Source organism: Balaenoptera musculus, chromosome 5, assembly GCF_009873245.2.
Source record: "Balaenoptera musculus isolate JJ_BM4_2016_0621 chromosome 5, mBalMus1.pri.v3, whole genome shotgun sequence".
In the NCBI taxonomy this organism is placed as follows: domain Eukaryota; kingdom Metazoa; phylum Chordata; class Mammalia; order Artiodactyla; family Balaenopteridae; genus Balaenoptera; species Balaenoptera musculus.
In genome coordinates, this window is record NC_045789.1 from 64,633,459 (window position 1) to 64,659,235 (window position 25,777).

Sequence of the window (25,777 nt, forward strand, 5' to 3'; positions counted from 1 at the left end):
CTCTTATCTCATAAGGATACCAAACATTGGGTTATGGCCTGCCCTAGTCCAGTGTGACCTCATCTTAAATTGATTACACCTGCAAAGGTCCTATTTTCAAAAAGGTCACATTCACAGGTTCTGGTGGTTAGCATTTCAATATATTTCGGGGGGGCCATAATTCTATCACCTCTCTGGCTCCCCCAAATTCATGTCCTTCCCATGTGCAAAATATATTCATTCTATTCCAACATTCTAGCATCAACTCTAAGTCCAAAATCTTATCTAAATCAGAATGGGTAAGACTCTGGGTATGGTCCTTCCTGGGGCAAAATTCCTCTCCTTCCAAGGACCTGTGATACTAGAAAACAAGTTACCTCCCTCTGAAATAAAATGGTGGAACAGGCATAAAATGGTCCTATTCTGAAAGGGAGAAAATAGAAGGAATAAAGGAGTTACTAGTCCAAAGTAAGCTTGCAGCCAAGTAGGGCAAATTCCATTAGATTTCAAGGCCTAAAAATAATTATCTGTGTCTTGATACTCTGTCCTCTGGACCTGCTAGGGCAGCCCCACCTTCTCAGCCCTCAGGTATAGCCCCATCTCTTGGCTCACAGTGGCAGTGGCGCTGCCTTCTGGAATCAAGGAAGAAATAGCCCAGTCCCCTGGGCCCATGGTAGCGTAGCAGGTCCACCAGCTTTTGAGCTGCCCTTGGCAGCCCTGCTGACCTCTGAGCCACCTTCATTCTTCCCTTTTCTTGAAGGAGAACATATGTCCATAACTCTAGTGGCCTGTTTTCTGCTAGTAGGATCCAAGAAGTTTAGCCTTCTTTCCTTTTATCCTGTTTCTGTCTCTTTCAGCCCAAGGTGGCAGTGTTTCTGCTGAGGTGATTGGTTGGATCTATGAGTCACTCACCTACTCTCTTTGCCTAGCCACACTCTCGGCCCTGAACACGCTCTCGGCCTCCGGAACATGCTATCTGGATAGGCTAAGACTTTTCCAAATCATCAAGTCCCGGCTCTTTTTTTGCTTAGCAATTTCTTCTTCAATTTACCTCTTTCCTTCACATCTTACTATAAGCAGCCAGGAGAAACCAGGCTGCACCTTTCATACTCTGCTTGGAAATTTCCTCAGCTAAACATCCAAGTTCATAACTTATAAGTTCTACTTTCCTAAGAGTACACCATAATTCAGCCAAGTCCTCTGCCATTTTATAGTAAGAATTACCTTTTCTCCAGTGTCCAATAACATGTTCCTCAATTCCATCTGAGACCTCACTAGAAGAAACATTATTATTTCTGGACAAATTCCATTCATGACGATTTATGTATTTTGTAAATAATAGAAGTTTTCTCTACAGCTTTCCTCCTTTTTTCTGAGTTCTCACCAGAATTGCCTTTAATGTCCATCTTTCTACCTACAAACTTTTCAAGGTAATCTAGACTTTTCAATCAGGCACCTCAAAACTGTTCCAGCCTGTACGCATTACAAAACTCTTCTAGCCTGTACCCATTACAAAACTCTTCCAGCCTGTACCCATTACTCTTCCAGCCTGTATCCAATTCCAAAGACCCTTTTTAGGTTTGTTACAAAAGCATCCCACTTCCTGGTACCAAAATCTGTACTAGTTTCTTAACGTTGCCATAACAAATTACCATAAACTAGATAGCTTAAAACAACAGAAATGTATTCCCTCTCAGTTCTGGAGGCCACAAGTCTGAAATCCAGATGTCAGCAGGATCGGTTCCTTCTGGAGGTTCTGAGGGAGAACCTGTTCCACACCTCTCTCCCAGCTCAAGTGATTGCTGGCAATCCTTGGGGTTCCTTGCCTTGGTAGACACATCATTTCAATCTCTGCCTCTATCCTCATGTGGCATTCTCCCCTGTGTCTTCTGTGTCTGAATCTCCCTTATTTTACAAGGACACCAGTTATCAGATTAGGGTCCATCCTACCCAGTATCACCTCATTTTAACCTTTTAAAAAGTATTTATTTATTTATTTTTGGCTGCGTTGGGTCTTCGTTGCTGTGCGCGGGCTTTTCTCCAGTTGCGGTGAGCGGGGGCTACTCTTTGTTACGGCGCGCAGGCTTCTCATTGCGGTGGCTTCTCTTGTTGCGGAGCATGGGCTCTAGGCGCACAGGTTTCAGTAGCTGTGGATCGCGGGCTCTAGAGTGCAGGCTCAGTAGTTGTGCGCACGGGCTTAGTTGCTCCACGGCATGTGGGATCGTCCCAGACCAGGGCTTGAACCCGTGTCCCCTGCACTGGCAGGCGGATTCTCAACCACTGCACCACCAGGGAAGCCCACCTCATTTTAACTTGATTAAATCTGCAAAGATGCTATTTCCAAATAAGGTCACATTCACAGGTACTGGGAGCTAGGACCTAAATATATTTTGGGGGGGAGGGGGTGCATAATTCTACGCACTACAGATAATCAATACTTTCTTCTAAAAAATAAAGACCGACTACAATACTATACCAACAAAACAAAACAAAAGTAGAACTAATAGCCAACTGTTCCTTATCAATCTAACTTATTTAGGGTCCCTATATTTTAACTAAACTCAAAATTTTATTAAGAGACTTTTATTAGACTGTCTTTATGACAAAAGCTTATTTAAATCCACATGCAAAAGAATGAAGTTGGAACCTTACCTTATATCATGTATAAAAATTAACTCAAAATGGATCAAAGACCTCAACATAAGAGCTAAAACTATAAAACGCATAGAAAAAACAGGGGAAAAGCTGCATTATGTTGGATTTAGCAACGATTTCTTAGATATGACACCAAAAATACAGGCAAGAAGAAAAAAATAGATAAATTGGACTTCATCAAAATTTAAAACTCCTGTGCATCAAAGGATAAAACTGAGTGACAAGGTAAGCCATGAGATGGGAGAAAATATTCACAAATCACATATCTAATAAGGGATTGAAATCCAGAATATACAAACAATTCCTACAACTCAACAACAACAGAAAACAACCTGATTAAAAACTAGGCAAAGGATTTGAATAGATATTTCTCCAAAGAAAATACACAAATGGCCAATAAACACACAAAATATGCTCAACATCACTAATCATTAAGAAAATACAAGTCAAAACCAAAATGAAATACCACTTCACTCCCACTGGGATGGACATTATTAAAACAGAAAAACAAAACAAAAAACCCCAGAAAATAACAAGTGCTGGTGAAGATGTGGAGAAACTGGAACCCTAACATTGCAGGTGGGAATGTAAAATGGTGCAGCCCCTGTGAAAAACTGTATGGTAGTTATTCAAAAAATTAAACATAAAATTACAATATGATCCAGTAATTCCATGTCTGGGTATATCCTAAAGAACTGAAAATAAAGACTCGAATAGATATTGTACATCCATGTTCATAGCAGCATTATTTTCAATAGCCAGAGAAGGAAACAAACCAAATGTTCATTGACAGATGAATGTTTAGACTGTGGTATATGCATACAATGGGATATTATTCAGCCTTAAAAAGGAATGAAATTCTGACACATGCTACAACATGGGTGAACCTTGAGATTTAAGTGAACCTTAGGCCTAAGTAAAATAATTCAGTCACAAAAAGACAAATATTGTATGACTCCACTTATAAGAGGGACATGGAGTAGTCAAATTCATAGAGAGAGAAAGTAGAATGGTGGTTGTCAGTGGCTGGGGGAGGGGAGAATGGGGAGTTAGTATTTAATGGGTACAGAGTTTTAACTGGGGAAGATGAAAAACTTCTGGAGAAGGATGGTGGTGATAGTTGCACAACAATATGCATGTACTAATTGCCACTGTATACTTAAAAATGGTTAAAATGGTAAATTTTATATTATGTATATGTATATTTGTATATTATGCATACAATATATTATGTATATTTTACTTACAATATAAAAGTAATGGGGCTCTCCTAAGCAAATTACCAGAATTAATAACAGATTACCATTGAACTTGATTTTTACCAATGCTTAAACCTCACTTCAATAAAGTGCCTTTGAATGTTTTCTGTTTTACTAAATTCTGTCTGTGCGAGACCAATGAATATATTACCTCCTGAATTTCTTTTTCTAGTAGCTCCACTCTTTCTCGAAGGTGTCTCCTCTCTGTGTCAATAGAAAGAAGTTCCAGTCGAACTGAGCTGCTTTCTCCCTCAGCTTGATGGGCTTTGACCTCCCAGTCTTCAGCACGGTCATGAAGCATCTGAAATCTATCTAACAAATCTTGATTTTCTCTTTCCTGGTTTAACCACAATCAAATTGTTTCTAAATTAGTCATCATTACTCACTGGAATACCCATGTCATAAACATATACACACATTGGGATTTTTGTTTTAATTTAGGAAGCATAAGCTATCTGTGCAGACACTATACTAAGTAAGATCTGTAAGAAAATATACAAAGACAGTAGGCAAGATCTCCACTTTCATATGTTAATATCTAATAGAGGAGACAGAATAAAGAAACATGAAAAAGTTAAAAAAAAAATCAGTCTGAAGTCCAACCTAAACAATGTTTTTTCACCTTAGCAGCCATTAAGCTCTCCCATCGTGACACTTCAGTTATGTAATTATGAACTCTACTCTTCATTTCTTCTTTTTCTTGCACTGCTGCTTCTAATTCCAATGAAATTTGCTATAAATCAGAAAATTGAAGACAAATCTAAAATCAATGTAGCACCTAATGAGTTCTATTCATGTTCAAATAGCTCTTTCTGAATTTGGGGAATAAGTGAGAGTAGGAAAAAAGGAAAACTGTTCCTGACTGTTATTTTCACATGTTTTTCTTGACTGATCTTGACTTTTTAACCAAATATTACCATATATCTCCCACAATATATGTGACCACATATCTGGTATTTAAACTAAGGGCTAGCTAGGCTCAGGGGTTGACATTTAAAAAAAAATATATCAGCAATATGCTCTATAATGAATAATTTTTTAAAATATTTAAAATAAGAAAATCATTGGTTTTCTTGGTGTAATCCTTTAATAAACCAGCACAAACAAAACCAATACCTTTTAGTATTTGCCATTCTAAACTATTCATTAATTAACTTACAGGCATATCTCTAAGCCACTGGAAGTAAGTATGAATAATTAAAATCTATCATGGGTCTTTAAAACACAGCAACTTTGCCCTGGGGGTGATGCTGAGGTCCTCACCCAGTAGGGTAACACCAATTTCTGCCATAGAGAACACCATGCTCCCAGCTTCAGGATTCCTTGCAACAAAGACCACAATGGTGAGGGGACTACAGTTGTACCCATTAGACACCCTGTAATATACCACAGCATTCTAAACCACATTTTAAAATACCCTTATAAACACTATTCTCCTTAAAGAATTATTTCTTTTGTTGTTGATATTTATATAATTAAAATTTAGAAAGCATATTTAGAGCTTTAAAATTTAGCAAACAATGAATATATTGTATAACTGTATACTATAAAACTATCAAAGTTTATGCATTGTGCTCATACCTGGTTTTCTCTTGCCACTGTAGCCAGATCATCCTGTAATCTTCGGTTTTCCTTAAAAGACATTTCTTTAGATCTTCCTACTTCATCAAGTTCCTTGTGAGCTGCATCAAGTTGGCGCCGGAGGCTGCTTATCTCACGGTCCCGATTAATCAGTGTTTCCTTTAGGTGGCTGTTACATGGGTGGTTAGCAATAATAAAGAAAGCTTTTTGGAAAATTTAGTTCATTTACAAGAAAACTGTTGTACTCTGATTTAAGTATACTAGGAATGCAAGAAATTACAACTACTCAACCTATGGACTGGGAGAAAATATTTGTAAATGATGCAACCAACAAGGGTGTATACCAACAGCTCATACAACTCAATAACAAAAAAACAAACAACCCAAGCAAAAACTGGACAGAAGATCTAAATGGGCATTTCTCCAAAGAAGAAATGCAGATGGCCAATAGGCACATGAAAAGATGCTCAACATTGCTAATTATTAGAGAAATGAAAATCAAAGCTACAATAAGGTACCACCTCACACCAGTCAAAATGGTCAACATTAAAAAGTCTACAAATAATAAATGTTGGAAAGGGTGTGGAGAAAAGGGAACCTCCTACACTGTTGGTGGGAATGTAAATTGATACAGCCACTATGGAGAACAGTATGGAGGTTCCTTAAAAAGCTAAAAAGAGAGTTACCATATGATCCAGCAAACCCACACCTGGGCCTATACCCAGACAAAACTATAATTTAAAAAGATACACACACCCCTATGTTCATAGCAGCACTACTTACAATAGCCAAGACATGGAAGCAACCTAAATGTCCACTGACAGTGAAATCTGTAAAGAAGATGTGGTACATATATACAATGGAAGACTACTCAGCCATTAAAAAGAATGAAATAAAGCCATTTGCAGCAACATGGAGGGACCCAGAGATTATCATACTAAACGAATAAGTCAGAAAGAGAAAGACAAATACCATATGGTACCACTTATATGTGGAATCTAAAAAAATATGACACAAATGAACATATCGAAGAAACAGAAACAGACTCACAGACATAGACTGTGGTTGCCAATGGGGAGGGGGCTGGAGGAGGGAAGGATTGGGAGTTTGGGATTAGCAGATGCAAACTAGTATTACAGAATGGATAAACAAGTCCTGCTATATAACACAGGGAACTATATTCAGTATCCTATAATAAACCATAATGGGAAACTTCCCTGGTGGTGCAGTGGTTAAGAATCTGCCTGCCAATGCAGGGGACACAGGTTTGACCCCTGGTCCGGGAAGATCCCACATGCCTCGGAACAACTATGCTCGTGCCCCACAACTACTGAGCCTGCGCTCTAGAGCCCGCGAGCCACAACTACTGAAGCCCGCATGCCCTAGAGCCCACGCACTGCAACTACTGAAGCCCACGCACCTAGAGCCTGTGCTCTGCAACAACAGAAGCCACCACAATGAGAAGCCTGTGCACCGCAACGAAGAGTAGCTCCCGCTCACCGCAACTAGAGAAACCCCACGCGCAGCAATGAAGACCCAATGCAGCCAAAAAAACCAAAAAAAAACATAATGGAAAAGAATATGATAAAGAATATATATATATAACTGAATCACTTTGCTGTATAGCAGAAATTAACACATTATAAATCAACCATACTGCAATAAAATTTAAAAAAAGAAATTACAACTACTTCATTAAGATACTGATTAGGTGAAGCAGATATTTTAGATCTCTACCAATCATTATGTGCAAATAAAGTCATAAAATAAATTTATTATTCTAAAAGTCAAGTAAAAACAGAAGACTTTCAAGTGTTAGGAGCAGAACATAAACGATTCAACTGGCACTTATTTAATGTTTAAGTCCCCACTATAATATAATATGTAAGGGTGTATAAAATAAATACAATTAGTGACTTTTGTCTTGAAGTAGAGAGACCAGACATAAAATGTAAAGTCTTGTAACAATGTTCAAAAAGGTTTAGATGTGGAATAAATTCAACACTGGCTACTAGGGTAATCTGAGTTTTAATGATTAGGGCCTGCACAGGGTAATTACAGTAGAAATAAGGAGCAAGTAGGTATGTAAAAGAATAATTAATAAGACATAATTGTTTAGATGTGGATGACAGAGGAAGGGAGAAAGTTAAAGAGGATAACATTTCCATGCAGGAAACTGAGAAAATAACTGATACTGGTAAAAATAGGAAAACTGAAAAAGAAATTTTCCTGTTGCCAGATTGCTATTCAAATAGATAAAGCTGTATTCACTGAAAATTTCTAAAAAAGCTGGATGCCGTTCCATTGATTACTTACTTCATAGAAGATTCATACTCTGAGACTGTTATCTTCATCTGAGAAATAGCTTTTTCCTATAGAAATTATAAAAATATGTAAGATTCTAAACCATTCATATAGAAATGTCTTCATTTGAATTGATACAATGTCACTTTTATATAGCTTAAATCCAATTATATAAATTATGTTACAAAAGAAACCTCCAAGTAAACATATTTCCATGTACCAATTATATTTCATATATTGGCATATTTCTACCCACTCTAAGAATGTGAATTGTTCCTTGAGTTTGCTATAATCATATATGATAAAACTGTATTCTAGCAATAGAACTTTTAAAGATTCAAATTATTGGTATAAAATGAAATTTAAACACATTAGAAGATACGGCCTTGGGTCTTAGGAACTTGTACACAGGCAGTAAGAACTGCATATCTAAAACAGAGAATAAAATAAGCTTTTCTGTTCCGATGCTGGATAACATTACTTAACAGTCACATACTTTATTAGCTAGGTTTTCATGCAAGTTTGCAATCTTTTCTGTCTTCTCATCTACAGTCTCCTGAAGAATGTCTTTTTCTTTATCAATAACACCAATGGTCTTTTTCATTACATGAGCCTCTTCATTCTGTGAAGTCATCTTGAAGTGTAGTTTACCTATAAATGAAAAAGAAATGTTTGTTAGACAAAGTAAATTAGGATTAGCAAAAACAAAATTTAAGAATACTTACCTATTTTTTCCTCCAGTATTTTAACTTGTGCTTGTGCTGATTCAAGTTCACTTCTTTTCATGGAAAGTTGGTGCTGAGAGTCCTCAAGTGACCGCTGTAGCTGCTCATTTACTAGCCTAAAGAGTCAGTGGACAAAAACAAATGGTATTCTTTACCTCTGGTAGAAATAACTTTTTTTTTAATGAAAGATCTTAACAAATATTTTTCTTATTTTTAAAGTTTCTTTTATTCCTTATTTTAAAGCTCTTCCAGTATAATCAAGGGCATTATACTATATATATTATTCCTTTCTTCAAAACTGTTCCATCTTCCTCAAAATAATATGGTGTAAAAATCAAATTAATTGTATACATTTTTCTAGAGGCTTCCTAGTAGTTTTAAAGCTTTTCTCAGTTTCCTAATATCAACCCTCTTTCTCTTAAAATCTATTTCCAATAGTCAAGGCAAAGGAAAAGTCTTGTTTTTACAGAATGGCCTAGCACTTCAAGATCCTGACCATCCTGACCAGCAAGCTTTTAATTCTGCTTCACATTCTGACTTTTTTTGATAGGTAGTCAACTGGAGGTCATAGTAAACAGGGAAATAGGTATTTACTGTAGTGCAATGAGAATTTAAGACTAAAGACTGGTTTCAGGGAGCAAAAAAAAAGGACATACAGCAAAAATAAAGACAATTTCAGACGAATCCTTTACTGATCAGTAAGATTAATTTTTTTTCAGAAGTAACAAGAATTTGCTCTCATGTCATCTAGGGTCTTTGGAAGCTTTTAGTCCTGGCCTAGGAATTCTTAGCCTGGTCTTGCTGGAAAAACATGGCTCTCACGTTGGGCTATTTACTGGGGACTTCCACAGGTTCCTTTTAGGGTTTGTTTGAAGATGAGATAGTAGAAGATACTAAAGGTGGCTTAGCTTAGAATTGCCTAATAGGGAGGAGGTTGGATTCTGAAACCACTAGTAAGATGGGACATCTCCCACAGAAATGAAGAAGTTTTACATGCAACACTGAGATATTCTGAAACACAAAAGACATGACCCTGACTGCTCTAATAGCAAGTGAATGATGACCCAGAGGCAGGGAGGGAAGTCAAGGTGAGGCTGACTTCTTTAGAATTGCACAACCAAATAAAACCAAGTCAGAAAGATTCTTGGTTCAAGCAATTTTACTTCATAAAATCATCTGTGAGGTCCAGGTGACTCACTGTATTCAAGCTGCTTGTAAACGCTACAGCTATTACTCTGAGGGATATAACTACACGGAGTGGAGAAAAAAGAAAGCTAATATTCACTGTACTGATAATTTACAGACATTAGCTCATTTATTCCTAGGACAGTTCCACAATTAGAACCATTATCTCGATATTATAGAAACAAATAACTAATAACGTGTTCAAGATGGCAAAGCTATTAAGGCAAAGAAAACATATAAATCCAGTTTAGTCTACCCTGATATCCATGTTTTTCTACTACATCACATTGACTACTACGAAGAGCACAGGACATCTTCTATGTGGAAGGGAAAATGTCTGCCAGTAAGCTATGAAGAATCCTTTCAAAAATGGAATGGCTCCTAGAGTTCCTAATGAAGGACACCCAGTAGTTGGCAGTGCTTGAAACCCTAGGTAGAAATGTAAAGATTTTTTTACATCTAAGTTCATTAGCAGGGTTAATTCCTAATGAAAGTAGGGTTGATAAATGAAGGCAGGATAACATCTTGATTGATTATACATATAAAGGAGGCCCTTACTGAGTCTTAAAAATAGCTTTGCCTTTTCATATTCTAGTGTAGACAGGCAAGGGAATAATAGAGATTCCACACAGACCTCGGTGGTAACTTTCTGACAGAAGGATTGCTGCTAAGATAAAGGTCTTCTTAACAAAAGAACTGAGGTATAAAGTTCATAGGAAAGAATAGTTGAGTGACTATCATATTATTTGTCATCATGGTGTTTGGAAAGGAAAATCTGAGAAACTGTTGAGCACTAAGTTGCTAGGATGAGCTAATTTCTTAGCTTCGAAAGTGCTATAAGCAAAAAGCAAAGGGAAGTGATGACTTCCCACCAGAGAGCGAAGCAATAAAACTTAGAATCAAAATTCTAGCTCTCTACTTACCAGCCATGTGGCTGGATAAGACCATCTCTCTGAGCCTCAAATTCCTCAGTTTTATTACAGTACATGGATGTATACATGTTTTCATCTTAGGGGGCAAAAGTAATTACTTCTCTTCATGATGGACTATATTTTAAACAAAGACAGCATCATAAAGGGTCCTTTATTCATAAGAAGTGTTCAAGTTGTAAAATGGAGCTGAAGCTCCATCTAAGAGGCGTAGGTTTGGAATTTTAATGGCCTCTTAGAAGAAAGAGAGATTGATATGGTATCCCTGTTTTTTAAAATTTATTTATTTATTTATTTATTTTTGGCTGCGTTGGGTCTTTGTTGCTGCCCATGGGCTTTCTCTAGTTGTGGAGAGCGGGCTACTCTTCGTTGCGGTGTGCAGGCTTCTCATTGCAGTGGCTTCTCTTGTTGCGGAGCATGGGCTTTAGGCACACGGGCTTCAGTAGTTGTGGCTCGTGGGCTCTAGAGCGCAGGCTCAGTAGTTGTGGCACACGGGCTTAGCTGCTCTGCGGCATGTGGGATCCTCCTGGACCAGGGTTCGAACCTGTGTCTCCTGCATTGGCAGGCGGATTCTTAACCACTGCGCCACCAGGGAAGCCCAGTATCGCTGTTTTTTTTTTTGGTATCCCTGTTTTATTTCGGATGTCTCCAAGACTCTATGGTTATGACCCACCACTAACTGAGAAAGTATCATCTCTTGATAACTGAGAGAGGGGAAAAGGGATCAGGACTGGCTTTTCTTTCACATTTCTGCAAAAGGATGATGATTTATATCTGGTGGTCCTAGGTCCCTTGGCCCTTCTAAGTCCAGTCCCATGAGCTCAGCTGTCCTTACTTAGGGCCCTGGCTCCTCTTCTTGTCTTGGTAGAAAAAAATGTTAGGCATGCCCAGAAGATAATTCTTAGGCATCCTAAGGAATCTATGAGCCTTATCTAAAATGGTTCTCAATTCCCTTAACAAATAAATACTTCTCGAAGGAGACCAGTTATATTTGGTTTTCTGAATATACATACACACTCTACTATAAAAGCTGATACTTATTGCCATAATAATAACTCTAACTAGAGCTTATGGGCTCTTTCCAGGAAAATCCGCTAATGCATTTATTTGATCCTGGATAAATACATAACCCTCTAGTTTTAAAGAAGGTACACAGAGTAACTAAAGACTAAGGTGAAATGAAAACAGTCTGACGGTATTTTCAGCTGCAGGAATCTAAATGTTTAGAGCCTCATAGCTAGCAGTGGTAAGGATTAAGGCTATTGTCCTCTGCTGCTGCACCAAGAGACTAGACCAAAGATCCTCTATTTGGACAATTAGAGACTGTGCTTGATATAGAAAAGACTGTTTGGTGGCACTGAAATTTAATGAAAAATGCCTAACTCAGGGAGGGAAAGAGAAAATGGGCCCACCAGGTGGATGAAAAGGAATATATGCTTTATCTATGTGAGTATCAGCTTCTTAAATGTCTTCATGTTAAGGGAAACAGAACTTGATGTGATTAAAGGGACAGCAAGATCTCTATTAAACATATCAAAAGTTGCATGAGGTTTGGACAAGGAGACTTTTATTTCCATACAGTGCTTGGTATTATGTTTGTATTGGGTTCAGCTTTGGATGTGAACTTGACAGCTTGAACTCATAGTTCTAATGTTTACCAATGTATACTGATATGGAGAATGTGACTGACACACCTTCCTCAGAGACAAGTCTGATATTTGTCAGAGCAAAAAAAAGTTATGGAATCCTGCAATCCCCCTGTTATTACCTATCTCTGTTTACAAACAAAGGTAAAGAGAAAATTCTCCACAACCCATTCCTATAACAAGGTAAAAAGAAAATTCTCCACAACCCATTCCTATAACACAGTGACTGGATTATCCCTAGGTGAGGGAAGTAGCAGACTGGGTAAGAGAAAAGGGTACTAGTATAGCAGAGAAAACGCCAAAGGAGCCGCACGGTAGGGGATCCAAGGGAGGGCACTGAAAGCTCTGTCTTATAAGACTGGAAAGGGCATCCTGTGAGGGAAGGAAAGGGGAGTTATAGCTATAGTTTGAAGGAAAAAGCAAAATGGACTAAATGCAGCTCCATTCATCTGGACACAGAACGGAAAAGGGTAGACTAGTAATTCTGGGTGACAGAAATATACCATGGTATTTGTACTTTGGAGCTGAACATAGACATGAACCAGAGGGGGAGAGGCCATTCCATTCAGGTAGCTCTCCTTCATAGGATGTATGTAGTGCCTTGCAAGGAAAAAAAAAAACCAAAACGGAAAAAGAAGCTTCTACCTTAGTTCTTCCTAAACAGTATTCCTTAATTAAACAGACAAACAGCCAGCTCTTGGTCTTATTACATAGTTTGTTTTGATTTTGTGTAACAAATGTTTCCTAAATCTGGCCACTGTTCTCCAAGTTCATTGTCACTGTTTCACTCCAGACACATTGTCTCCATTGTCTGCCATCAGTCTCTTAAGACTCCAAATTCACCTTCCCTATTTTTGTGAGAGTTCACTTCCTAAGAGGAATGGTAGGAAGTCACTCCCTTGGTTAAAAATCTGTTTGTTCTCCATGTTTGTAAGATAAAATCCAGACACTCTTGGTTATCATACCAAGTTCTTTATTACCTGACTTCAACCTGTAGATACACCCTACTTGGGCCATACTGACTTTTTTTTACCATTTTTCAGACACATCACCTTTTAGACTCTGTATATAAATATTCTGATTTTACATTTCTTTGAAAGAAGAACGAGAAGAACAATGACATAGGTAGCAAAAAACTCTGTAATTTCCAGCAATTCTACACTAAGGAGTACAAACAATCTGAAGTACAAGCATACCTTGGAGATATTGTGGGTTTGGTTCCAGACCACCAAAGAAAATATGGCAATAAAGTGAATCATGTGGATTTTTTGGTTTCCCAGGGCATATAAAATTATGTTTAATACTCACAAACATAAAAAACAAACTTATGGTTAACAAAGGGGAAGGGGGAAGGGGGAAGGGGTAAATTAGGAGTTTGGGATTAGCAGATACAAACTACTATATATAAAATAAACAACAAGGTCTTACTGTATAGCACAGAGAACTATAATCAATATCTTGTTATAAATCATAACGGAAAGAATATGAAAAAGTATATATGTGTGTATATGTATAAATATATATATATATATATATGCACATATGTATAAGTGAATCACTTTGCTGTACAGCAGAAACACAGCATTGTAAACAACTATACTTCAATAAAAAAAATTAAATTAAAAATTCAAAGCCATTAAAAAAATAAGTAAGTAAAAATAAAAGTTATGTCTGTACTATACGGTAGTCTATTAGGTGTGCAATAGCATTATGTCTGAAAAAAACGATGCACATACCTTAAATTAAAAAACCTTATTTCTAAAAAATACTAACCATCGGGGCTTCCCTGGTGGCGCAGTGGTTGAGAATCTGCCTGCCAATGCAGGGGACACGGGTTCGAGCCCTGGTCTGGGAAGATCCCACATGCCGCGGAGCAACTGGGCTCGTGAGCCACAACTACTGAGCCTGAGCGTCTGGAGCCTGTGCTCCGCAACAAGAGAGGCCGCGATAGTGAGAGGCCCGCGCGCCACGATGAAAAGTGGCCCCCGCTTGCTGCAACTGGAGAAAGCCCTCGCACAGAAACGAAGACCCAATGCAGTCAAAAATAAAAATAATAAATAAATTAAAAAAAAAAATACTAACCATCATCTGAGCCTTCAGTGAGTTGTAGTAATAGACAAAGCTCACTGATCACAGATCATAACAAATATAATAATTATGAAAAAGTTTGAAATATTGCAAGAATTACCAAAATGTGACACAGAAACACGAAGTGAGCAAATGCTGTTGGAAATACGGCACCAATAAACTTGCTTGATGCAGGATTGCCAAAAACCTTCAATTTGTAAAAAACACGACATCTGCAAAGCACAATAAACTGAAGCACAATAAAACAAAGTACGCCTGTATCTGTTAGGGAGATTTTAGAAGGAGGTAGGTACAAAAATTTGCCTGCAATCATATCAAGCTATGAAAGTCTTTAAAAGTACAGATACTCAAAACTTACCCAGATTCACTCAGTGAACAGGAACCTCCAGAGATCAGTCCCTAAATCCATACTTTACAAAAGCTCCCCAAGTGATTCTGCTGCAAAGCCAACTTTGAGAACTACTGCTTTTCAAAGGCCTAGTCCAAAATGCCACCATTATGAACCTTATATAGCAACAAGCTTGTTCCCGGAAGAGAAATGAAACTTTCAATAAACTTACCTAAGTGAGTTCATCTCTGTTTTCTGATGAGATGAGTCACCAGCCACATGGCTAAGTTTTTGAGTTTGGAGTTTTACTTTTTTCTCTAAAGCCTCTATTGTTTCTTTCATTTTTAACATTTTAGACTTTAATTCACATTTTTCATTTTCAAGCTATAATTAAAGTTTAAAAATTAATAGGTATGTGTCTCAGTTTCTTTTCCTTAAGCACTCTTTCATAATATTTCTGGAAGAAAACTAAGGAAATAAATTAGATTTATTTAAAAATACTTTAAAAGTCATGTGTACACTTTAGGTTCTAGACGTCAGAATAGGCAAACACATTTTTCTCTCTCTCCTCTTCAATATCATTGAAATCAAAGAAAAGATACCAAAAAAGAAAGGCAAGAAAGGAAGAAAAGAATGTATCCATAACAGCAATGAGGGGAAATCACTAGCAGACCAAAATTTTGAGAAATTTCTAAAAAGAAAAGTAGCTAGGACTGAACTGAAGAAAAATCAGAGCAGAAAATACCGTAACCCAAACACAAAATGGACAAGATTTATATGAGGAACCTGTAACATTTTCCTGAAGAGCATAAAACACAACCTGACTTAACGTGAAGACACACCATGTTTCTGAATGGGAACACAATATTGGAAACGGATTAAAATTTCCTGAAATAATTGTAAATTCAATAAAATTTCAGTAAGAATCCTGACACAACCTTTTTAAAATTAGATGGGTGACTCAGATTTCATTCTAAAATTTATTTAGGAAAAAAGAAAGTTAAGAAAAAACAGTAAGAATGGGGGGCGGGAGGAAGACTGCAGCTAGACTTGCTTTATGAGATATCAAAATAAATGAAAAAGCTACTATAATTAAGATAGTATGGATTTCACATATGGACAAGCAGATACATCACAAATGTAAGTTTAGGAAAGGCAGCATTTTAAGAAAGTGGGAAAAGAATAAACTCTTTAAAAATAGAGCTGGGATAGCCACTCACTGGAGACAAAAATTAGCTAGATTCTATTTTATTTTACGTACAAAAATAAATTCTAGATGCAATAATGATCTATATACAAAATTCAAAACCAAGAAACATTAGTGATAAATTTAAGTCTTCCAGTTGAAACTGTAGACTGACCACACACATTTTTAACATCCCTTCTTCTGGAAACAGTGCTAAAATGACAGTAAAGAAATAAGAAGGTTATATTCTCATAATACAGAGAGAACAAGAGAGAAAACAAGGGTGAACACGTGACTTCAAAAACTTGTGGAAGACAAAGAGCAGAGAGTGGTTCAGAGTGGAAGAAAGATATATACAATCTAAAGCAGGGTCTGAACCTAGGAACTAATGACCTTTGAGGCCAGATAATTCTTCGTTGTGAGGGCTGTCCTGTGCACTGTAGGACGTTTAGCAGCATCCCTGCCCTCTGCTTACCAGATACAAGAAGTACTTTTTCCCCTAATTGCGACAGACAAAAATTCTCCAGATATTGCCAAATATCTCTTAGGAGGCAGAACTGACCCCAGTAGAGAATCACTGACCTAAAATGGCCACAGGAGGGAATACCAATGAGCGCAGCCAGTTGACTTACCCTGAAGAAGCTCAACACGTGGAGGCATGAAGCTGTGGGGTGGGGTCACGGGGAGAACTGAACAAGGAGATTGGCTGAAAGTCTATATACTGGGACACTCATACCCCAGTTATCTCTTTCTAGAAAGTTTTCTTGGAAATCAAATATATTAAAAAAATCAATAGAAGGGCTAAAAGACAAAGTTGAGGCAATCTCCCAGAAAGCAGAACAAAAAGTCAAAGAGAAAATAAAGGAGAAAAGATAAGAATATTAGATCTCTTTAGGAAGTCTAAAACCAACAAATAAAGCTCCAGAGAGAGAAAACAGAAGAGTAGAGTAAATTACCAAAGAAATTGAAAACATAAGATAAAGAGAAATCCTTTCAGAAATAAAAACATGTCATGTACAGAGGACTCAGAAAAGAATAGCATCAGACATCTCAAAGAAAGTTGAAAGACCAATGGAGAACAGTATTCAAAATTTTTAGTGAAAATAATTTTCCAATGTAGACTGCCATATGCCTAAGCCAAATCATAAATTATGAAAGTTGAATAAAGACATTTTCAGACAAGCAGAGTACCAAAAAAATTTCCTCCCATGTATTCTTTTTCAGGAAACTGCTGGAGAAGATGCTATACCATAATGAAGGAACAAACCAAGAAAAGAAGAAAACATGAGGTTCAACACAGGAGAGGGGGACAGGGAAAGTCTTATGAGGACAGCTATGGAGAGACATAGTCCATAATGAAGCAAGATAGAAAGCTCAAGAAGGGAGGTATTCGGGGGAAAAAGACCAGAACTGGTAAGTTTGAAAACTCAAAAAATATTGAAAGGCATGTGGCAGAGATGGAGTTCTTGATAAAAATTAGCAATGAAAAACAGAAAAAACAAAATGAAACAAAACAAAACAAAAGCAATTATTAACTCCAGGAAAATGGTCTACAAGAAAAAAGGTAAGAGTAGTACTGTCCCACTTGGCTGAGCCGTAAACCACGAGAAGTCCTGGTAATATAAACAATAACTACTTAAGTGAGCAAAATATGTAATTAAACTATGTAATGGGGGAAGAAGAGGGGAGTGCTAATCCATCATCTACCATCACGGAGACTCACTAAATAACCTTAAATCAATAAAGACTAAATAGCACAAGCACATTATTTAGAAACAGGGAGGTAAACACCAGGAAAGAGAGCTGTGGATGGTAATTTGTGGGATACGGAGGTGGGAAAGGAAAAATTTTTTTGCACTAAAAATCTTCCAGAATTCTTGTTCAAACAAGAGTACATGTGTGGTATAAAGATTAAAAACAGGAACATTTGTGTACCCATCACCTGGCTTAAAAAATATTACCTGAACCTTTGAAACTACTGTGAGCAATCTCCAGTGACATCCCCTAACTCCTGCCCACAGTATCCACTATCCTGAGTCTTCTGTTTCTCATTTCTTGCTTTTCCTTAGCACATCACATTTGTATGAATCTCCAAACAATTTACAGTTTAGGTTACCATGTTTTTGAACATTACATAAGCAGAATCATACTGCATGTTTTCTTCAACATCATATTTGCAAGATTCATGCATGTTGATGTTTGTAGCTATTATTCATTCATTTTTGTTGCTCTGTAACACGCCATTGTATGACTTACCACTGTTTATTTTCCTCACAACTGACATCCAGATTGTTTTCTTTTTTCTGTCAGAGAGTAAACATTTTAGGTTTTGTGAGCCATATGGTCCTTTGCCACTACTCTACTGTAACAAAGAAACAGCCATAAGCAATGTATTAACAAATAAGCATGGCTGTGTTCCAATAAAAACTTTATTACAAAAACAGACAGGAGACCAGATTTGGTCTAGGGGCCATAGTTTATTGATTTTGATCCAGGGTTCATATCTAGAAATGGATTTGCGGGCTAATAGAGTATGCCTTTGCTAACCTAGAACAATGCCAAATTATTCTCCAAAGAGGTACCACCAGATTGCACTCCCAGAAGCTTCACAAACTCACTAATAATACTAGCTATAACTTGTTAATTTCTGATGACCTGATGGATGTGAAATGATTTTGCTGTGGTTGTAATTGGTATTTCCCCTATTACTGAGGTAGAACATCTTTTATATTTATTAACCATTTATAATTTCTTCTGCCATGAAGTGTCAATTCACATCTTCTGTTGAGGTTTTTTTAGGTTAAATGTATGGTAAGTTGTTCTCTGCATTAGCGGCTTGTCTTTTCAATTTATGGCTATTTGATAAACAAAGATGTTCTTGTCAATGTGGTCCTATTTATCTATGTTTTCTTTAAAGGAATAAACTTATTTGTGTCTTGTTTAGGAGCAAACACTGGCACCAGACACCTGCTAGCTGTGTGATCTTGGGCAAGCTTCCCCTCTGTTTCCTTATCTGTGAAATAAGGATAATATTAGCATTTACTTCTTATGGTTGTTGTGAGAATTAAAATTATATACATGAATATACATAAAATGTTGAGAAAGGTACCTGACACACAGTAAATGCTATATAAATGATTGCTATTATTATTATTTTGCCAAGGTAAAAAAGATTTTTCTCTTGAATTTTCTTCTAAAATTTGTAGCTATTTCTTGAACATTCAAGGCTGCAAGTAACCTTGAACTGATTTTTGGGTCTGGTATATTTTAGGTAGGATCCAATTCCTCTTTTATTTTATTTTTTATTTAAAAAAAAATCTATCTATGTATCTATCTATGTATCTATGTATCTATGTATCTATCTATCTATCCATCTATCCATCCACCCATCTATCCATCCATCCATCCATCCATCCATCCATCCATCCATCCATCCATCCATCCATCTAGACTGCGCCGGGTCTTAGTTGCAGCACGTGAGATCTTCGTTGCGACATGTGGGATCTTTTAGTTGCAGCATGCAGACTCTTAGTTACGGCATGCATGTGTGATCTAGTTCCCTGACCAGGGATCGAACCTGGGCCCTCTTTATTGGGAGTGAAGAGTCTTACCCACTGGACCACTAGGGAAGTCCCCAATTCCTTTTTTATATACATATATATGAACAGTCAATTGTCCCAGAAACAATAAATTACTGAATAATCCTCTCTTACCCCATTCATCTGAGTCCTCTAAATATCAAATTTCCATAATTTGTGGGTTTGCTCTCTACTGGGTTTTATCACTCTCTTAATCCCTGAGCACTACCACCCTATCTTAATTAATGACTCTAAAGCCTTCATATCTAGTAAGACAAGTTCCACACTACGTTCTTCTTTAAAATTTCTTTGTGATTCTTGGCTCTTTGCTTCCACGTAAATTTTAAAATCTATTGTTAGTGTTCACTCTCACACACATCCACCCACCCACCCATCTTCTTGGGATTTCAGCTGAAACTACATCAACTCTACAGATGAATTTGGGGAGAATGTACATTTTTTTATAAACATAATATCTGTCACCTTTTTAATAAATTGGATACATCTCTCCACTTATTTAGGTCTTCCTTAATGTCTTTCAGTAAGGATGCAAAATGTTTTCTATTAAGATCACGCAAAATTATGCACAGGTATCTTGTATTATTTATTGCTATAAAAATGGTATGGATTTTCTTTTTAACTATCTTGCTTGGGATTTGTCATGCTACTGGAGTTCACTGTACATCCTGAATCAGAGGATTCCTGTGTTTTCTATCATACCTAGAGAAGTATCAGTTATTATGTCTTCAAATACAGCCTCTCCCGTATTTTATTATATTCTCCTAGAATTTTGACTAAATAAATGTAGGACCTTCTCACTTTATTCTCTAAGGCTTTAACTTATTTTATATTTTCTATCTCCTAGTCTCTTTCCAATGACTTCTAGTACTTCAGATATATTTTCCAGTTCATTAATTCTTGCTTTCAGATTCTGGGCAGGCTAGAGTGACAGGGACCCTTCTACCTGAAATAACTAAAAATTTGGGCAAAGTATATGGAACAACGGTTTTCAAGACACTGGGCATTAGGCAATGATGGATAGTGACCCCTGAGAGATGAAACAAGTGAGATGAGCCTTATAATTGTTCCAGTTTATTGCCTGAAGAATTTCCAGGCTGTGGCACAGGGAAAGAAACCAGCTGGACCTGGTGATTCCCCTAAGTTCAGAATATAGGACTGAGAGTCAAGGGAGGCCAAAGCAGTTAGAATTCGCAGGGCGGATACTGCAGGAGAACTGCACAGAGTAAGAGCACCAGAGATCTATAAAGGGTGCCCCTTGAATCTTCAGCTGAGTAGAGCTCAGCTCACAGAGAGCTACCCAAGGCCAGGGAAAGAACCATCAAAGAATTAGAGGGAACAGTACTGAGGGCTCATGCAGGGCCAGGAATAGCTTCTTTTCCCATCAGTCATTTGAAAACCTCATAATTCATGAGGCAACAGGTAGTAAGCGTACGCAAAAAGATTTGGTTTCAGTAGTAAAACAAAATTAGTCTGAAACTAAATGCTATTCTAGTCCCACCTAATTAAGCTTAAAAGCAAAACCAAAAAGTAACAAGCTACTTCCATCTGACTTAAGTGTATCCCAGAACGAACTTCAAGAGTGTTTCTAGGAATACAAGCTCTCCAGCAACCAAGAAAATAAAATTCACAATGTCTGACATCCAATCTAAAGTTACCAGGCATGCAAAGAAACAGGAAAATACAACCTATGAGGAAGAGGAAAAAAAATCAACTGGCCCAAAGCTGATAGAAATAGATGATAGAATTAGTAGACAAATAAAAACAGTGAAGACAGGGAAAAGGAAACTAGTCAAAACAAAACACAGAAAGATAAAAAGACTATCAGAACACATACCAATTTGTTAAAAGCCCTATCTCTAGTGAGAGCAATAAGGAATGAAAATGATTTTCACTTTTTACTCTAAGTCTGTATTACATGATATTTTAAACAAGAGCAAAACAACAATAATCATAGCTAACACTTACTGAGTGCTTACGATATTCCAGTAACTATACTAAGTTCTTGATATGTATTAACTCATTTAATTTTCACAAAAACTCTAAGAAGTAAGTATTAGCACCATTTCTATCTTACAAATAAAGAAATTAAGGGATGAAAAGTTTAAGAAACTTGCCTACAGGTAATAGGTGACAAAGATGGATTTGAATCCAAGTAGTCAATCTTCAGAGTACATACTCCTAGTCACTGTTATACAGTTTCTCTAACATATTATTTTGTAATTTTAAAAACATATAGCACATTAAAACTATAATTAAAATAGTCATTCATACAACAAAATATACCCCGAATTCAGTTTGATAAATTACCTGGTGATTAACACATGTCAAATGTTCAACAGTTTTCTCTAATTCTGATTTTTCAAAAATACTCATTTCATGGAGATGCTGTAAGAGAATTTTATAGAAGATGTTCATTCACATCAGATAATAAAACAAAATTACCAGAGTAAGCAATGCAAGTCTACAGTACTATTTTATCTTTTTATAACAGAAATGTTTTAGAAAGAAAATCATTGGAAATTTTACAAAAACAATGCTTTTGGTTGAAAACAAAAACACAAGAGGTTCTCATCTTTTATGCTTTACCTCCATGTATGACTATAACAGAAGACACAGATTGGTATGGGTTCATTTATAAAGATTTATACAGATCAATCCATTAGCACAACTATAAAGGGAAAAACCCAGCAGGTTAAGTAAGCTCAGGAGAATGTCCTCATTAGAGGAGATGTAAGAGGAACAGAGTATAAAGGAAGAACAGATGGGATCAGAAAGACACAGAAAGCAGACTACTACAGGGCCATGCAAGAGATCAGAGTTTCAACAATGAGCTGGTCAACAGTGTAAACACGAGTGTTGTTATTTTTGGTTATATTACCTTATCCAACTTTTGCTGATGCTAAGTCTAGGACAAGTGATACGTTGGTGTTCTGTGAGAATTTTTCGTGCAAATTCTTACTTCCATCCATGTTATTCATTAAAAATAAGTAAAGACATCTGATGTTTGGATTATATATTTCACTGAAAAGGTCACTGTGCTGTATGCATTTTTTTGTTTATTAAATCATTCAACCGGTATTGAGTACATACTATATACCCAGCATCAAGTAAGGTATTAGGAATACAGTAAAATGGATAAAGTCTCTGATGTCATAGACATTATAGTCTATTAAAGACAAACCTTAAACAAGATATTAAAATAAAATTATGAATATTCTGCTAGGAAAAGGAACTTTATGGCGACATATTGAAAGGGAGTCTAGGATCTAGGGTTCATTTCCTTTGTGAGGAAATGATGTTTAACTTGGCTATAAAGGATGAACAGGAATTAGCCAGGTGAGGGGACTGGAAGGGGTGAAGGATCTTCTCCTTAGAAAGGTGGGGGCAAGAAAAAGTCCATTAAACCTGGTGTTGAGAAACTGAGGGGTGAGGAATGGGGGGGATGAGTTTGGGGAAAAGAAGCTAGACCTTGAAGTAGGCAAGGGCCAATCATCAAAGTCCCTGAAAACAGTTAATGGATTTTAAACAGGAAGTGATGGGATCGGATTTATATCTTTGAAAGATGACTCTGACTTCAGTGTGAAATACAGATTTGAGAGGCTGCTAATACACTAGTGCAGTTGAGAGAGAATAATGGCCAGAATAGGATGGTAGCAGGGGAACAGAAACAAGTAGGCTGACTGAAGAGAAACCAATGTGAGCTGAGGAGCCAGATTCTTTGTGACTCCATTAGCAGGTGATCTTGGACAAATTATTATTACTGTTTTTTTTTTTATTAAGGTATAGTTGATTCACAATATTGTATGTCTTAGGTGTACAACATAGTGATTCACAATTTTTAAAGATTATACTTCATTTATAGTTTTTGTAAAATATTGGCTATATCCCCTGTGCTGTACTGTACAATATATCCTTGTAGCTTATTTATTTTATACATAGTCGTTTGTACCTCTTAATCTCCTACCCCATTTTGCTCCTCTCCCCTTCCCTCTCCCCAGTGGTAACCACTAGTTTATTCTCTATATCTGTGAGTCTGATTCTTTTTTGTTATATTCACTAGTTTGTTTTATTTAGATTCTATATATAAGTGATAACATACAGTATTTGTCTTCCTCTGACTTACCTAAGCATAATACCCTCCAAGTCCACCCATGTTGTTGCAAATGCCAAAATTTAATTCTTTTTTATGGCTGAGTGGGTACTCCAGTGTGTGTGTGTGTATGTATGTATGTATGTATGTGTATATATATATATATATATATACACACCACATCTTCTTTATCCGTTCATTTGTTGATGGACACTTAAGTTGCGTCCATATCTTGGCAACTATAAATAATGCTGCTATGAACATATACCTTTTCGAATTAGTGTTTTCATTTTCTTCAGATATATGCCCAGGAGTGGAATTGCTGGATCATACAGTAGTTGCATTTTTAGGTTTCTGAGGAACCAGCATACTGTTTTCCACAGTGGCTGCGCCAATTTACATTCCCACCAACAGTATACAAGGGTTCCCTTTTCTCCACATCCTTGCCAACATTTGCTATTTGTGGTTTTTTTGACGATAGCCATTCTGACAGGTATAAGGTGATATCTCATTGCGGTTTTGAATTTCATTTCTCTGATGATTAGCGATGTTGAGCATCTTTTCATATGTCTGTTGGTTGGGCAAATTATTTAAACTCACTGTAACTCAGAGACCGCATCTGTAAGCATTACCCGACTAAAAAGGCAATTGTGAAGATTTATTGAGATAGCTCTTGTAAAAAGCACTCTGAACAGAGCTTCCCACATGGAAAGGGCTTAATAAATGTTAACTATTATTTAAGAGGTAGCATCAATAGGACTTTGTGATTAAATGAGAGATAGGAGCTTTCAGGGAAAGAGGACTCAGTGCCTAGGTTCAACAACTGGGTAGATAGATAGTGGAACAACAGGAAACTACTAGAGAAGACTTAAAGACTGAGAGGATTAGTTCAGTTTTTATGTAAAAGACCTATTGTAAACTCATAAATCCTGACTCTTGTAATCCAGAAAGATTCTGGTAATATAAATGTCACTTTTTCTGAGTTTTTGGCACAAGTGCATTTTTTTAATCCTGTTTTTACCTTCCTTAGTCATTTCAATGATATGGAAAGGGCTAAACCAGTAGCTTGTACTAAAAGTTGCCATATTGCACAGAAGTTTTCCATTTGGTAATTTTAACAATTATTTTTATAAAAAATTCTGGAAGGCAATATTCCAAAGGATCCCAATTAAAGGTATTTTGTAGGGGTAAAACTTTAACTGAAAATTTATGACATAAAGACTACCCTTGGGCTTCCCTGGTGGCGCAGTGGTTGAGAATCTGCCTGCCAATGCAGGGGACACGGGTTCGAGCCCTGGTCTGGGAAGATCCCACATGCTGCGGAGCAACTGGGCCCGTGAGCCACAACTACTGAGCCTGCGCGTCTGGAGCCTGTGCTCTGCAACAAGAGAGGCCACGATAGTGAGAGGCCCGCGCAGCGCGATGAAGAGTGGCCCCCACTTGCCGCAACTAGGGGAAGCCCTTGCACAGAAACGAAGACCCAACACAGCCAAAAATTAACAATAATAATAATAAATAAATAAATACATAAATAAAATTTAAAAAAATAAATAAAGACTACCCTTATAATACTTAAATGTTTTTATTCTTAATCTTAGCGACTAATTTCTAAGCATTAATTCAATAATATTTATTGGAAGTAAACTATGGACTCTGTAATAGTAACAGTAATAGTTAATATTGAGTTCTTATAATGTACTGAGCAGTATTAAGTGCTTTATGTATATTAGAAGTTTGGGGGAGATTATGAAATATAAAATATTGCCCCTAGATATTATACCAAAAGCACAAGCAATAAAAGAAAAAATAGATAAATTGGACTTCATCAAAATTAAAAACTATCTGTGCTTCAAAGGACAATACTAAGAAAATGAAAAGACAACCCACTGAATGGGGGAAAGTATTTGCAAATCATATATCTGATAAGGGGATTGTATTGAGAATATATTGATATAATGTATTCTTACAATTCAATAATAATGAGACAACCCCATTTAAAAATGGGCAAAGGATCTGAACAGACACTAAAGAAGATATACAAGTGACCGAACAAGCACTGAAAATAAGCACATTAGCTAACAGAGAAATGCAAATGAAAACCACAATGGATACTACTTCACACCCACCAGCATGATGATAATAAAAAAGATAGATAATAACAAGTATTGATGAGGATGTAGAGAAATTAGAACTCTTATACACTGTTGGTGGGAATATAAATGG

The 25,777-nt window shown here is 36.8% G+C and overlaps 1 protein-coding gene across 6 annotated transcripts in view; it reads right to left on the minus strand.

Annotated features, from left to right (window-relative positions):
- Nucleotides 1-25,777, minus strand: part of CEP135 (centrosomal protein 135) — a 76,509-nt gene that overhangs the window by 13,624 nt on the left and 37,108 nt on the right. For all 6 annotated transcript variants that reach the window (XM_036854022.1, XM_036854024.1, XM_036854026.1 and 3 more), the window contains 8 exons: nucleotides 21,772-21,849; nucleotides 14,912-15,063; nucleotides 8,504-8,619; nucleotides 8,275-8,429; nucleotides 7,791-7,846; nucleotides 5,475-5,643; nucleotides 4,516-4,626; nucleotides 4,045-4,230 (listed from right to left, as the gene is read on the minus strand). In XM_036854022.1, the coding sequence (XP_036709917.1) occupies nucleotides 4,045-4,230; nucleotides 4,516-4,626; nucleotides 5,475-5,643; nucleotides 7,791-7,846; nucleotides 8,275-8,429; nucleotides 8,504-8,619; nucleotides 14,912-15,063; nucleotides 21,772-21,849 (1,023 nt within the window). The remainder of the gene's footprint in view (nucleotides 1-4,044; nucleotides 4,231-4,515; nucleotides 4,627-5,474; nucleotides 5,644-7,790; nucleotides 7,847-8,274; nucleotides 8,430-8,503; nucleotides 8,620-14,911; nucleotides 15,064-21,771; nucleotides 21,850-25,777) is intronic.